The sequence below is a fragment of the Anomaloglossus baeobatrachus genome, chromosome 2 (assembly GCF_048569485.1).
Source record: "Anomaloglossus baeobatrachus isolate aAnoBae1 chromosome 2, aAnoBae1.hap1, whole genome shotgun sequence".
NCBI lineage: Eukaryota > Metazoa > Chordata > Amphibia > Anura > Aromobatidae > Anomaloglossus > Anomaloglossus baeobatrachus.
In genome coordinates this window covers 634,258,351-634,274,417 of record NC_134354.1, presented here as the reverse complement: position 1 = coordinate 634,274,417, position 16,067 = coordinate 634,258,351, and the positions used below count along the sequence as shown (strand labels likewise).

The window sequence follows — 16,067 nt, the reverse complement described above, 5'->3', positions numbered from 1 at the left end:
ATACAGATCCTCTCTTTCCTCGACAACAAATACCTTGCCCTTTCCTGGATCTCCTCATACCTTTCCACCTCACTTTTAGTGTCTCCCACTCCCATACTAACTCCTCATCCCGCCTTCTCCCTGTTGATGTCCCTCAAGGCAATTAATGAAATGAATAATATACTGCTATTTCATACATATTTTATTTGTATCTATGAATGGATATGTTAAACAAATGTACTTGGAATGGAAGAATATAAGCGTTTGTAGGGATTCATTAATATTTGTAATATAGACCACTATGATTACATATCTACTTAAAATTAAATATATACAAAAGTCACCAAATAAAAAAGGAAAATAATCATAGATAATAATGCACAAAAAAAATAAAAACTGCAATACATGCATGCTTGTCTATAGAAGAATCACCTATAATATTTATAAATAATGATAACTAATTTTATTATAAAAATAAGGTGAAAATTCCCTGAGATTTTATTTCAGAAATTCTTTGTTTCAGATATGGAGTATTATATATAAAGATTTTTTTTTAGTTTTTTTGTGAAGTGACTGCATTTAACAATGCTTTTTTCATTGATCCTTTAATTCTTTATTGAGTTGTATAAGATTATCTCTATATTGACCTTTATTGATTTCCTACTAAGTTCTTTTCCTTGTGTGATGTGTGAAGATATTATTTATATTATTTAATGATCATTATGTTTATGATGTCATTTCCAAGGAATGTACTATCGTATTTTTCGGACTATAAGACGCACCGGACTATAAGACGCACCCTGGTTTTAGAGGAGGAAAATGGGAAAATAAAACTTTAAGCAAAAAATGTGGTCATGACACACTGTAATGGGGCGAGGATCTGCTGCTGACACTGTTATGGGGGTAATGTCCCCAAATTCTCTACTAAGGTACCCCATCCTGGTAATGATCCTCCTGCCTTGTATATGATCCTGCTATAAACCCCCATCCTGCTCATATACCCCCATCCTGCTCATATACCCCTATCCTGCTCATATACCAGCATCCTGCTCATATTCCCCCATCCTGCTCATATACTCCCATCCTGTTCATATACCCCATCCTGTTCATATATCCTGATCCTATTGATATACCCCCATCCTATTGGTATACCCCCCATCCATCCTGCTCATATTCCCCCATCCATCTTGCTCATATACTCCCATCCTGTTCATATACCCCCATCCTGCCTGCTCATATACTCCCATCCTGCTATATGCCCCCATCCTGTTCATATACCCCCATCCATCCTGCTCATATACTCCCATCCTGCTATATGCCCCCATCCTATTCATATACCCCCCATCCATCCTGCTCATATACTCCCATCCTGTTCATATACTCCCATCCTGTTCATATACCCCCATCCTGTTCATATACCCCCATCCTGTTCATATACCCCCCATCCATCCTGCTCATATACTCCCATTCTGCTATATGCCCCCATCGTGCTCATATACCATCCTGGTATATGGCCTGTATCCTATAGCACAGAGAAAAAAAATAAACGTTTATACTCACCTTTTCCTCACTCCCTGCAGCACCGATCATCTTCCTCTCTGCGCCACTGACGTGTGTGTGTGTGTGTGTGTGTGTGTGTGTGTGTGCGTGTGTGTGTGTGTGTGTGTGTGTGTGTGTGTGTATGTGTGTGTGGAGCCGTTCCCCTGCTGCATCGCGATGTCTTCCTGTCTGTGCCGATCAGCTGACCAGCACAGATCAACTGACCGGCACAGACAGGAAGACATCGCGTGCAGCAGGGGGACGGCTCCACACATGGGGACGGGTGAGTACACTGATTCACTGCACCCCGCGCTGATGATGATGACGACGCGCGGGGGGCAGTGAATACAACCGCACATGATCACTCCAGGCTGTAATTGCCAGGGGGGATCATGCGGCCGGCTCTTTGCTATGCGCGCGTCCCCGCTCGTCCTCCCGCCCACCTGTCAGTGCCGGCTTCAGCGCTGAGAGATGGGCGGGATGATGGGCGTGCATATGTAATGATCGGGCCCACGTGGTCATGAGCAGGCGCTGCTACAGCCTGCTCGTGCCCCCGATGACCCGCTCCACCGCAGCACCCTCATTCCCGGCCGCAGCCCTATAGTCAGACCATAAGACGCACCCCCAACTTTCCCCCAATATTTGGGGGGAAAAAAGTGCGTCTTATGGTCCGAAAAATACGGTATATATAGAGATCATGTATTATTTCACTACTGTTGAAAGGTCGGGGGAGGAGCTGAAACGTTCAGATCAGGTTCTGAATAAAAGAACTAAGACTTCAATTACAAGTGAGAGCTGGGAGATTTCTTATCTACAAATTACTTGGTTCCACATGCATGACAAGGAGTGGAGTGCCGATCACTACTTGAAATATCCCTCAAGGCTGTGTCCTGGTACCCTTAAGCCCCCGTCACATTTAACGACTTACCAGTGATCCCGAAAACGATACGACCTGATAAGGATCGCTGTAAGTCGCTGGGAGGTCTCTGGTGAGATGTCACACAGTCAGACCTTACCAAGGATGCAGTAACGATGAGCGACCTGTATAAAAGATGAGCGACCTGTATAGGAGGTCATTGTTAGGTGTCAAACACAGCGATGTGTCCTGCCCAGCAGGACATCACCTTTGAAGAAAATGGTCCGGACCCTTCGGCAATCGCTCACAGCAGGGGCCTCATCGCTGGTAGGTGTCACATACAACGAGATCGCTGGCAAGATTGTTACTGCGTCACAGAAACTGTGACGCAGCAACGATCTCGTTAGCGACCTCGTTGTGTGTGACGGGGCCTTTACTCTTCTCAATCTATACCTTTGGCTTAGGACAACTCAAAGTCTTGAGGCTTCCAGTACCACCTATATGCTGATAAAACTCAGATCTACTTCTCTGGCCCAGAAGTCACCTCTCTGCTGTCCAGAATCCCAGAGTGTCTATCGCCTATATCTTCATTTTTCTTATCACCTAAAGCTCAATGTAGACAAAACTGAACTCAGCATCCCACTTATTTCCTCTACCTGCTGTATTAAAATAAATGACATCACGCTCTCACCAGTACCAGGTATCCGATGCCTCGGAGTAACCCTCGACTCTGCCTTGTCTTTCAAGCCGTAAATACAAGCACTCACCACCTCCAACTCGAAAATATTTCCAGAATCCATTCTTTTCTCAATCCTTTAACTACAAAAAAGCTAGGGCATGCCCTCATTATTTCCCGCCTTGACTACTGCAACATGCTCCTCTGTGGCCTCCCTTCTAATGCTCTCGGCACCTCTCCTGTGCATCCTTAATTCTGCTGCCTCAAATGTTTAGAGAAAACCGTGTACCTGGGAATGGGAGATCCTATAGAAAACAGTTTCAGGTACACAAAGCAGATATTGATTTAATCATGCCAAGTTTATTAAATGTTACAAAAAACACAAAGTGTTAAAAAATACTTTAAATATAGGCAACACAAGTGAGGAATAGGGGGGAAAAAAAACGCACTACTTAAAGTAGCTGTCTGAGACCAGTATGATCTGCAACCACAATTATTAGGGCTGATATAGCTAAGTATGATTAGTACATGTGTCTAGTTCATATAGCGTATGGGCTACGGTCACAAGTGAGAGATATATGTGCTGCTAGGGTGCAGCTGCCAACAAGGTATTTGGGAAATGCCAGCACCTATACATATATTGTAATGGCAGTATACTCCCATGCAGCAGTCAATCCCACAATTAACTATTTCATAACATGCCAGCAGTATGAACCAGAAACTTTATAATGAATTTTACCTGCAGCCATGTGTATAGCGATCGGCACCTGCTCAGACAGCCATTCCCACCAAAGAATTTTCTAAATTTGATAAAGATCTGGATGTAAAAATTAATAAATGTGAAGAAGAGGTGCAGGAAAGAAAAATTAAGAAATTTCAGAGAGATCTTTCTGACTACCAAGATAGGAAAGTATATCGTTGGTACAATAACAACCAAAGAAATAAAAATAGACGAGGATCACAAGCTTCTTCCATTACATCCAATCTGTCTGAGGAGACATGTGGAGAACATTTTTTAGCCAAGCGGCAAGGGAGGGGAGATGGTCCAGAACGAAACCCTCTGTCAACTGCCCAAAACCCAGGAAGTTCTGGAAGAGTCTTAAGGAACCAAAAAAAGTGGGGATACAAAACAAAGACAAACTAAAGGTAATCAACCTTTCAAATAAAAATCTTACCAGTGCACAGATATGTGTATTGGAAAGGGGGCTTACTTTCTCCCCCACTGCACATTTTGACTACTTCACCCTTATTAAAGACCTAGAACTATTTGCCAGAAAATTAAGATACAAGAAGTTCTTTGCATCAAAGGACGATGATGACTTCCCTACCTTTAGAGAACAACAAGCTTTATCTGACCTTCAAACCTTGTTGGATGAACAAGAGATAGAGGAACCTATACATCCGCGGTTTCCTACATACCTGCATAGCCGGACGCAAATTCCCTTCCCCCCCCCACGGCCTTAGTCCGAATGTTGATATTTTTGTAAGATTAGTCAAGAAAAAGCTACTGACTATTTCAGAGAAAACAAGAAATTATAATTTAACATTCCATGAGAGAAGAGCCATTAAAGAACTAAGAGATATGAAAGATGTGGTCATAAAATCAGCCGATAAGGGGGGAATCTTGTTGTCTGGCCTGCAGATATGTATGAGGGCGAAGCGTTCCGACAACTTAATTTTTGGTAACAGTTGGTAGCATTAAGTAACAACCCTACAATACAATATAAAAAAATATTGGCTGGAATTATTGAAACTGGATTTAGGAGGTGCGTCATCACTGAAAAAATGAGAGATGGACTTCTTACGAGATGTCCAAGAGTTCCGACCTTTTATTTAACACCAAAAATTCATAAGCATAAGGATAACCCCCCAGGACGACCTATAGTGTCGGGTATAGGGGGGTTAAATGAAAAGATTTGCAGATTTATCGATTTTTACCTCCAGGGATGTGTCGGGACCCTGCCATCATATATCAGAGACTCAACTGATATACTTAGGTGGCTACATAATATTAATCTAGAGCCAGATATGATGTTAGTGACATGTAACGTGGAGTCGCTGTACTCGTCTATTGCACATAACCATGGTACCACTGCATCGAGGACGACCTACCTACAGATGACTAATATGGATAGCGACCTCATTGATTTTGTTATGGAACTTTTAGATTTCATATTGAGACACAATTACTTTTTATTTAAGGACCGCTATTACCTACAGCTCCAGGGAGTGGCAATGGGGGCGACTTGTGCGCCTTCATATGCCAACCTCTTCCTGGGGCTGTGGGAGCGGGAGGTTGTACAGTCTCTGGAGGGCTTCGATGCAGTGGTATCATGGTATAGATACATAGATGATGTCCTGTTTATATGGCAGGGCTCTGAGACATCCCTGGTAACTTTCTTACAACAACTGAACAATAACGATCTGAATATAAAACTTACATCTAAGTATGACTACGATAAGGCGGAATTCTTGGACATCTCAATACTAAGAGGGGTTGACGGCAATTTGGTGACTGATGTATTTCGAAAAAGTACAGCAACGAATTCACTCTTGCATGCTTCCTCCTCCCACCATCCACAAACAATCAAGGCAGTACCTACTGGACAATTCCTGCGCATGCGCAGGATTTGCTTAAGAGAGGTGGATTTTGAAGCCCAAGCCAATCGACTCAGTAATCTCAAAGAGAGGCTATAAACCCCAAAATATCAAACAGGGTTATACTCGGGCGTTAAATAGCAAACGAGAGACACTGTTAGTGACATATAAGAAAAACAATGGTCTACAACCTGTTAGATTTATATCAAACTTTAACACTAAATGGTACAACATTAGGAATATTTTTCAAAAACACTGGGAAGTCCTGCTGGCTGATCAAGATCTGGCCAAGCACCTTACAGCCCACCCATCCATCACTTGGCGCAGATCAAAGAATCTAAAAGATTTGCTTACTCGTAGTCATTATATTCCACCACTTCAAAATCCTTTCACTCACAAAGGACCCAAGTGGGGTTGCTTTCAATGTGGAAACTGCACTGCATGTAAATACATAGACAGAAGTACTACATTTATGAACAGTGCAGAATCAAAATGTTTCTCTATCACATACAACATAACATGTAAAACTGATATGGTAATTTACTATGCTAGTTGTCCCTGCAAAAAAATCTATATAGGGATGACCACTAGACAACTACGGGTAAGAACATTGGAACATGTTCGAGATATTGTAAATGCCCAGGGGTGCAAAGATATCAATGAGTTAAAAACCATACCACGTCACTTCTCCATACACCATAAATGTAACCCCAAGGGCCTGAGAGTGAAGGGAATAGATCATGTAAGCTTGGGAGCTAGAGGGGGGGACTACAAAACAGAACTTCTAAAAAAAGAGACGAAATGGATGGTGGTCCTTGACACCGTGATGCCCAGTGGCCTCAATGAGGCCTTGAGTTTCAAACCCTTTTTTACCAACTTAGCGCGAATTTTAGGTTACTAATACTTTATTATATTTTAATTCTCTTCTTATTTTTCTCCTTTTTTCTGTACTCTTTGTGCCTTTCATCCAATTGCAGCGTTTGTTTTGGAACATAACATGATGTCACGTGGAACGGATATGAACATGAAATGGACTTAAATCCATATCACATCTGGATTCCTAATAGACACCAATCAAAACAACGATGGAATCGAGTGTTAGCGACCTCTATATATATCGTGCCCTACGTATATATTCAATTAATGTGATCATTAATGTGAGGATGGGCATGTTAGATTACAATGGGATCGGATAGGGTGGTAGTGAGATTGAATCTACATGTCCCTACGCCTGGGAATTGGCCTAGGCTTAGTTGATATGTGGTCCATAGTTTATTTTTATATTTATATGGTAAACTATGCACCATGTGGGGTTATTGTATTTAAATTTTCTACATTTTATGGTATATGTGCTAGGGGATTTAATTTAATCGTATGAACGTATATCTTACCATCATATAAAAATAAACACCAGACAATAGACAGTGATTGAAAAATATCAACAGGATAAAAATCAAATTTGAATATCAAGATTTTCTATATATGCAATAGCGTTATCATTTACAATATAGAAATCCTTCTTGTCACCATGGTAGGATCTCAGGGGGCACTCCTCAACAATGTGCTGGATAGTTTGATGATCTGCTCCAAAGTCACAGGTCGGAGAGTCATATTTTCCCCACTTATACATAAAATCTGCACAGACGCCAAAGTTTGTTCTGATACGATTTAGAGTAACCCATGTTTTCCTTGGTAGATTGAAGCCTGGTGGAGGGTTTTGTAAATTAGGGAACATTTGGGGATCACCTTCTACTACATTGACCCAAAGTTCTCGCCATTTCTCCTCTAAATTGAAGTTTTGTTCATGCAAGGTGATTGCAGTTCGGATGGGTGGATGTCTTGATTTCAATCGTATTGTAACATCTCTGATATTTTGGTGTATTGGAAGTTTTTCATTATTCACTACTTTAGTGTACTCTTTAAGTAGGAGCTTTTGTCTTCTTAGATTTGCGGGTGCGATATGACCCAGCACAGGTAACCAGTGAACAGGTGTAGGTCTAATAGCACCAGATATTATACGCAAAGAGTTGTTCAGCTGAGTGTCAATTAAGTTTACATGACAGCTATTTAACCATGCTGGAGCACAGTATTCTGCAGCAGAGTACACCAGGGCAAGAGTAGATGTTCTCAAAACAGATGTTGCCGAGCCCCATGAGGATCCACAAAGTTTCTGAATAATAATATTACGTGCTTTCAGTTTCTGTGCCAATTTATCCAGATGGGATTTAAAAGTTAGACTTCTATCAAGGGTTACACCTAAATACTTAGGATTGAAATTGTGTTTAACAGATTGGCCTTCAAATTGTACTTTAAGTTCAGTCTTGGCACTTGCATTGTGTAAATGAAAGCAACAAACTTCCGTTTTTGATGGGTTAGGTTTTAATCTCCATTGTCGGAAGTACTTTCCCATTACACTAAGATCTTTTGTAAGAACGTCCTCTGCTTCCTCCATTGTTTTGCTTACCATAGCAAGTGCCCAGTCATCGGCATATCCAAATTTCCGTGACACTGTTTTAGGAATATCAGCTAGGTACAGGGCAAACAGGAGAGGTGCCAGCACTGATCCCTGGGCCAGTCCGTTGTTTAAAGATTTCTTACAACTGGTTGAATCGCCCATAATAAGATGAAAAGTTCGATTTGCAATCATATTGTTCAAGAGGTACATCATTTTCTTACATGGAATCACCTTCAGAAATTTATATAAAAGTCCTTCCCTCCACACAGTATCATATGCAGCAGAGAGATCGATAAACGCCACTGAAACTTTCTTGTTCTTCTGGAATTCAGCTTCAATGAGAGTTGTCAAAGCTAAGACTTGGTCACTACAGTTTCGAGCAGGTCTGAAGCCGGCTTGCTCTATAGGTATTGAGTCAAAAATCTTTAGACTGATCTTGTTATATATTAAGCTTTCTAAGAGCTTATATAACTAGGGGATATAACTGGCTGATAGAATCAGTGAGGCCTGTAAATATATTATATATGTCCCTTGATGTAAATTTTGGAGCTAAACAGGCTTTGGAATATTGGCTGATATATCATGTTTTCTACCTATTGTTACTCCACATGTGTATGTACCCATTTCTTGTTATTTATGTGCTAGGAAATGTATCTATATAAGCCTATAGATCTGCAAGGCAATTTTTTCCTAATGGGGTACGTACACATTTTGGATTATATAATATATGTATTGTACAGTAAAGGCTTATGGTGTCACACATTGAAAGATACACATAGCTGAAACTGGACTGTACATGTAGACTGCCCTATTATGGGTAGTTGCATTATAGTAGCTATATATATATATAAAACTAAACCCCTCATCCAATATATGTGAAGGATCGCAACTATTGATTCTAAGTTTTGCATCCATATATTTTATATGGGTCACATCTTCAAAGCATTTATGTATTGTTCTAAAATCAGGTCGATGCATGCACCTCTACGATGCAATTAACTATCTTTGTGGATACAGCTTCATCTATCCATCCGGGGGTCGCTCTGAGATCATGCGCTGTGCAGTTCCCGTGGGTGACGCGCCAATAGAGCGAGTGACAGGGGGGCGGGACCTTGGTCCGGTCTCCATGGACACTCTACGTCACAGGGATGCATACCGCGTGACACGCGGTCATGTGACCTGATGACGTGCTCGCAGTGCTACTCACCCACTGGACGCACATCATGATGCTTGGAGCGCCTGATACCGGCAGTGTATTATCAGCTGTTATCGATTCCACACACTATATTAAGGCACACACTACATCCCCATTATGCCTCCTGACGAAACTGGAAGCGGTGAAACGCGCGTCAAAGAGGTGGGAGTGGCTGTCTGAGCAGGTGCCGATCGCTATACACATGGCTGCAGGTAAAATTCATTATAAAGTTTCTGGTTCATACTGCTGGCATGTTATGAAATAGTTAATTGTGGGATTGACTGCTGCATGGGAGTATACTGCCATTACAATATATGTATAGGTGCTGGCATTTCCCAAATACCTTGTTGGCAGCTGCACCCTAGCAGCACATATATCTCTCACTTGTGACCATAGCCCATACGCTATATGAACTAGACACATGTACTAATCATACTTAGCTATATCAGCCCTAATTGTGGTTGCAGATCATACTGGTCTCAGACAGCTACTCTAAGTAGTGCGTTTTTTTCCCCCCTATTCCTCACTTGTGTTGCCTATATTTAAAGTATTTTTTAACACTTTGTATGTGTTTTTTGTAACATTTAATAAACTTGGCATGATTAAATCAATATCTGCTCTCTGGGGACAATGATAATGTCTGTAAAGTGCTATGGAATATGATGGTGCTACATAAGGATGCTAAATAAAATAAATTTAAAACATACTATACTTTAAAAACACAATTCAATTAAATGAATTAGGGGTAGTCGTAAACTAATGTTGATTTTAATCCTAAATATATTTAATGTGATAATCTAATAGCTTTTATAATATATGTCAATTGTTCCTTTTCTGTCCGAAGTGCTATATTTTTATTTTTTTAACTTCCGATTTGTGCACGTGTTGGTTGTCAATTCACACTTATGCTCAGTAAAGCTTCCCTGTCCCGTGCAATATTAAGTTTCAGTGCACTGTGACAGTGCACTCCATCACCAGATCCAATGAGAAGTGACAAGCCAGCAAAAGAGTGCACAGTCAGTGTGCATTTGTAAGGAGAAAATGGGCAATCTGTAATGGCAGACCAGCCCGTTCCTCCTACTGATGTCCCGTTTGAGTACCCCAACAGGCACTGGGGTTCTCAAATAAAAAGTCATAAAACCAAGAGATTTAAGAAAAAAAAAAAAAAAAAGACAAGTCAGTGAGAGAATGGTAAGGCCTTATTAATTAGTATATTACAAACGCTATTAGATTATTACATTAAATAGAAAGACATTTAGGATTAAAATCAACAATAGTTTCAGACCACCCCTTTAAGTAAACAATTAAATTCAGCACTTGATCAATACCAGGGCAAGAAAAATCATTACTTGGTCTAGGTGTCTGTCCTTCATCAGTTCACATTCATGTTGTAAAGTATGTTGGAAAAGTGTCCAGATGATGTGCTCCAGTTCTGGATGGTCGGATAATAGATTAGTGCAGAGGCTGTTCAGCCGGAGGTATGCCAAACGGTACACTGAGCAACACAAGGAGTGATGGAAATAAGCGTGATTAACTTATTACATAAAATCCTACATGACAATCAATCAAAAGCCATCATATGCAAAATAGAATATCATTAACAGTCACACAGGGCTGAATTTGCCAAGACCAGAACTAGAACAATTACTAGTTCAGTTTTGGAGAGGGGGTGGGGGGGGAGGGGGGTTTGGGGTTTTTTTTTTTTACCTTTTTTATAAAAAACGGAAAGTGAGGTTGATCTCTGCTGAGGCTGGGAAGTATGTGGGCCCTGACCATTTGTCATTGCTGTTATGGGCACACTTGAGGCCGCACACTGGTGCACATTTCTTGAAGGCGATAAGTAGCTGAAAGTTGAAAGACATTAGTTCATCAATATTCACATCACAATCCATTTTGTCGATTGTTACATGCCCCTATGTAACCAATAATGTAGTCACTGTATTGGATAGTGTTATCTAGGTGACATTGTCATACGTGAAAAGTATATAAATCAGTAATGAGTTAATTGATAATTACTGGTAATAAATCTTAAAAAAATATGGACAGGTGACTAATCTAGTAAGTATAAACAGAATGATCTAGGCATAAATTATACCTTATATGTTTAAAATGGACAGCGCATGAGGAGAATACTTAGAAGACGATATGCAAACATTTCTTATTGCTAGTTTGCACTTAGAAATGATTGCAAGTTTAACATTTTATAGGCATGGTACAAGTTAAAACACTTTTCCCACCTCATCAATGAAAGGCAGAGATCGGAATATCCCTTTATAGGGGTTTTCTCCACTTGCTATCATCAGGAGCATACCGCTCCTATCCTCCATCTTCCTGCTATTCTGTGCACTCCTGAAGATTGATAGTTCTAACCGTGGTACAGTCATGCTACTGGTCTGAACTGTGCACTTTCTTAAGCTGATATCAGAGGCAGATACGCCCCAGATAGTTAGCAGAGGCGGCTCTGCCTCCGTAAAATGGGAGGAGAGCAGGGGAATTTAAACTTTTTTTTCCAATCCCAAGACACTATCCACAATATAACATTAGCAAAGACCGCCAATTAGAAATGTAGTATAGTTCTCCTGATATAGCCATGTATCTTACTTCATGTGCAGGGCATTGCAGCTTAGGTAGCCATGGTCATGACCACTCATATAGTGACAGTTAGTTGCTCATGGTCTTAACCATGGATACTTAAGCTGCAATACCCTCCACATGAGGTAAGAGACATGGCTAGATCAGGAGAACTATACTACATTTCTAATTGGAGGTATTTGCTAATATCATTATTACACCTACTACACATTCAAATAGGATCTTGGAGATGGGAATACCCTTTAAGCAGGCTTGATGCAGTCCGCTTTAGAATAAGGCAAGCAGGCTACTCGAGCCTATTGCTCTTTGTCTATGTAACCCAGCCAGGCTCAAACAGCAGGGTGGATGGTAACTTACACAACAAGCAGTACACCACAACATTAAAAATTGGAAGATATAATACTGAGTAAATTGTAAAGTTGCTTGTTTTTTCAAACACTGTAATTTTACTCATTTAAGAGCTTGAAATAACCCCCTTTAAGTCACTTTTCCCCATAACTACACAGGGAGAAAGAATACTGCAGTACAGTTTTATTCATGTTGTTGGAGCCGAACCACTTTGATTGTCAGAACATCTTGGCTCAGATCTTACAATAAAGGGGAAATAAAATTGAATAGCCATTCAATACTTACAGATCTGCTGCAGTAGGATGGTTGTGTGAGTTGTGTGATGGCTGCTGTAATATGTTTGCAGGCTCCTGGTGATCTGCTCCATCCCGATCTCTACTTTGTTTAATAAGATCAAATATAGGTGAATCCTAGAAGGTAAAAAGACACACAGATTAATGTTCCTTTAACCAAATTCCAATACATGTTACCTTATGATAAGAATAATAGATAAAATCTATTAAAAGTATTAAACGTTCAAAGCTATATTTTGGTAAGGTAAAATGCCGGCATGTAGCTCTGACTTGCTTCTAAGCATCTGTGTACGCCATCATTTAATGGGATAATGACAAAACACCATTCATTTACATTGCTTGGCCCTACACATATATCACAAGCCATTGTAAATTTACGGAGCAGTATTAAAGATCTTGCAATCTAGCCGGCAGGAGCAGGTCAAGTGCTTAAAGGGGTGGTTCATTACTCAGCATAGTGGCCACACATCGATGTAAACCTCATAAAGAAGGCTTTTATCAAATACTGTGACCTCGGAGATCTGTTGATGTCAGGTTAACTTCCAGTTGAACTGACTTTGTGTCGCCCTGGGCAAGCCAGGGGACACAGGTCACACACCACTACACCCCACAATCCAGGTAGGCACATCACAACTAACCAGAAATCCTTGTTGCCTTCCTCCAGGAGTCTGATGATGCACACCAGGGGGTGGGCCAGGCGGTTGGCTGCGCCCACCTAGGAGGTCACAGCTCTGGAGGCGGGAGAAACCAGGCAGATTAGCCCAGGCAGGGCTTGAGTGAAGTCTAGACAGGGCAAAAGTCAACAGCAAAGTGAAAGTGAAAGTAGGAAAGTGGAAAAGGAGGAAAGCAAGTGAAGTGACAGAAGAGGAAGAAAAGCCTGAAAGGTCCAGCTTTGTGTAGGGCCAGATCAGCAAGGTCAGCAACGGCGGTGACTGTCTGGAGGGGGACCGTTTGGAAGTTCCTGGAAGGACCCCGTTGGCTGTGTGCCCGGTGGTCTGGAGTAGTGTTCCAAAGGACAGTCAGCACCAGGGCAGGGGCCTCTCGGACCCCGGCAAGGCTAGGAGTCGCCAAATTTGCCGAATCCGTCAGTGACGGGGACGCAGATCCCCCAACAACCAAGTCCCGATTGAAGGCAACAGCCCAACCTGAAGCAGAGAGACACCGCCACCGCCACGGCACCAGTTTCTCAGGGCCAGCACCTGCGGGCAAAGTGTAGAGCTCCTCCGGCCCAGATTGCAGTCGGGGAGCGGGTAACCGGAGGGAATCCACCGCTACCACAAGTCAACCATAGGTGCAAGGAAGAGGGACATCACCGTCACCTACCGGGAGTGCAGGTGCAGCAGTCTGTGGGACCGTCCTACCAGCCGTTTGGTTTACCGTACAAACTGTGTCCACGTCTCAGGCTGAGTGAGTACCACAGTGCCGCAAGGCACAGCGCTGCCCCCGCGTCCACCAAGCCCTGCACCACACATCTCCATCACCGGGCCCCGGGATCACCAACCCCTACCCACGGAGGGGCAACACAACACCTGGCTGCTCCGCATCACCATCCCCGGGAGCCCCCGTACAGAGCAGCGGTGGTGAAATCACCACAACCGTGGGTGGCGTCACGAACTATAACAATCCCCACACCCAACCACAAATCCCTTTTCACTCACGGGCGAGGAGTGTCGCTCGAGAAACCCCGGGATCCGGCCCACAGCTCGAGCCACCATTGAGCAGCTGCCGGACCCGAGCAGAAGGGGGTGAGCGCGGTGTGCCGACACCCTCCTCCCCGCCCGCGACAACTTGGCGTCACGAACAGGATCTTACCGCTCTGCCGTCTGGTAGAGGTGCGCCTTGTTACCGCCGGAGGTATCCGGCAGAAAAATTTCAGAAGCCGCCATCTTTGGCGCGAAAAGTTCCCGCTCGAGCGTCTTCTCGAGCAGTAGAGGCGCGAAGGCCAAAACCCCGCCCCGAGAGAGGAGGGGCCGGAAAGAGCTAAGGGGGACGCGATGGCGGCTGGACGCATGTAGCTGCGGCTATAAAAGCAGGGACGCCAGGACCCTGCGAAAATACCGTTCCTGGAAGCAAACAGAGAAGCCATCATGTGGATGCCGTCCCGTGACACCGTAGCCCCCGCGCCTGGAACCGCGGCGTGGGTGGAAATTCGAACCGCGCAGCTCTACCAAAGGCTGCAGGTCAGGATGCAGCTCCTCATGGAGGAGTGGGAGGCCGACATGGCGGACGTTGTAGCCACCGTGCGGAGACGCGAGGAGGAGGCGGAGAAAGGGAGGGTGAGTGACCCACGTCCCGATGCCCTTGCAGGGCCGGTCATCGCGGCTGTGGGGCCCGGTCCAAGCCCTCTCCCCCCGTTGCCTCCCTCGCCACCCGTCCCGGAGGCCGTGACCCCGCCACTAGGCCTGCTACCACCGCAACCGGTAGCAGTACCCAGCGTCCCCGCCCAGGCGGGCCGACCTGTAGCCGGAGCCCGCGGCACACCGGAGGTGTTACCGTGGAAGACGCCGAAAGTAGAACCGGAGGCATCCCTTGAAAAACCCCCCGAGCCGGAGCCGATGACCCGTTCCGAGCCGAAAGCCCGGCAGCGGAAAGCCCCTATGCCCATCCCCCACACCTCGGCTGAGGTGGCGCCGGGTTGTTGCTGCAAGGCAGCGCCCAAGGCCATGACACTGCGGGATACGCCGCCCACCTTCCTGACAGTGGGTAACGTTTTGGATGTCCCGCGGGGCCCGACCCGTGCGCCGGCAGCAGCGCCGTACTGGGATAGGGAGCCGGTACCGCTGGGCCTGGAGATCGAGGAGAGGGAGCGGAAAAAGGCCGAACTGGTGGCCAGAGCGATCCGGGAGAAGGAGCACCTCCGGCGGGCGACCTCCCGTGCCCGAGGACCGTTGTACGTGGGGCAGGTGAGGCGGTTTGATGTCCGCCGGGGCTACGGGTTCATCTACGAGCCGGGCCTGGAGGCCGAAGTTTTTGTAGCCCGGCGGGATGTGAATGCCCACCTGCCCGAGGAGCATCCTGGCCGTAATCTGATGCCGGGTGATATCATCCAGTACACACGGTTCTTTGGGGAGCGAGGGTGGTTTGCGCTGGACGCTAGATTGAAGGGCAGCCCAGAGGCCCTAGCAAGCGCCGCGCCCCCTCCCTTGGAAGGAGCACTGGAGCCTGAAGGACCGGAGTAGGGCAGCGGATGCCCGTTGCACCGTCCCCGTTGGGACCACCACTTTGTTTGTTTGACAGTTTGCAAAAGAATGATAAGGAAAATGAAAATTACCGAAGTTTCATCTGATTTGCTTGTGATTTGCAACCGGCTGGAGCCGGCACTGTTGTCCCCGTGGGGACCGTTAAAAGTTTTTGCATGGGAACTATCCATGGACAAGCCCGTGAACTTGCAGGGCACCACAAACGTTAAGTGGCTTGTAAATATGTTGGGTACCGTTACAGTTTCCGCAATGCCGCCTCCGGAGAGGCAGGTTGGAGGGAGGGGCCTGAGCAGAGCAGGCCAGGGCCCAGCCACCAAAGGAACCGGTGGCCACCCT

The 16,067-nt window shown here is 44.5% G+C and overlaps 1 protein-coding gene across 1 annotated transcript in view; it reads right to left on the bottom strand.

Annotated features, from left to right (window-relative positions):
• RB1 (RB transcriptional corepressor 1) overlaps positions 1-16,067 on the bottom strand; it is a 334,069-nt gene that overhangs the window by 40,301 nt on the left and 277,701 nt on the right. The window contains exons 18-20 of the mRNA XM_075336899.1: positions 12,524-12,648; positions 11,006-11,142; positions 10,648-10,793 (exon numbers count right to left, since the gene is read on the bottom strand). Coding sequence (XP_075193014.1) covers positions 10,648-10,793; positions 11,006-11,142; positions 12,524-12,648 — 408 coding nt within the window. The remainder of the gene's footprint in view (positions 1-10,647; positions 10,794-11,005; positions 11,143-12,523; positions 12,649-16,067) is intronic.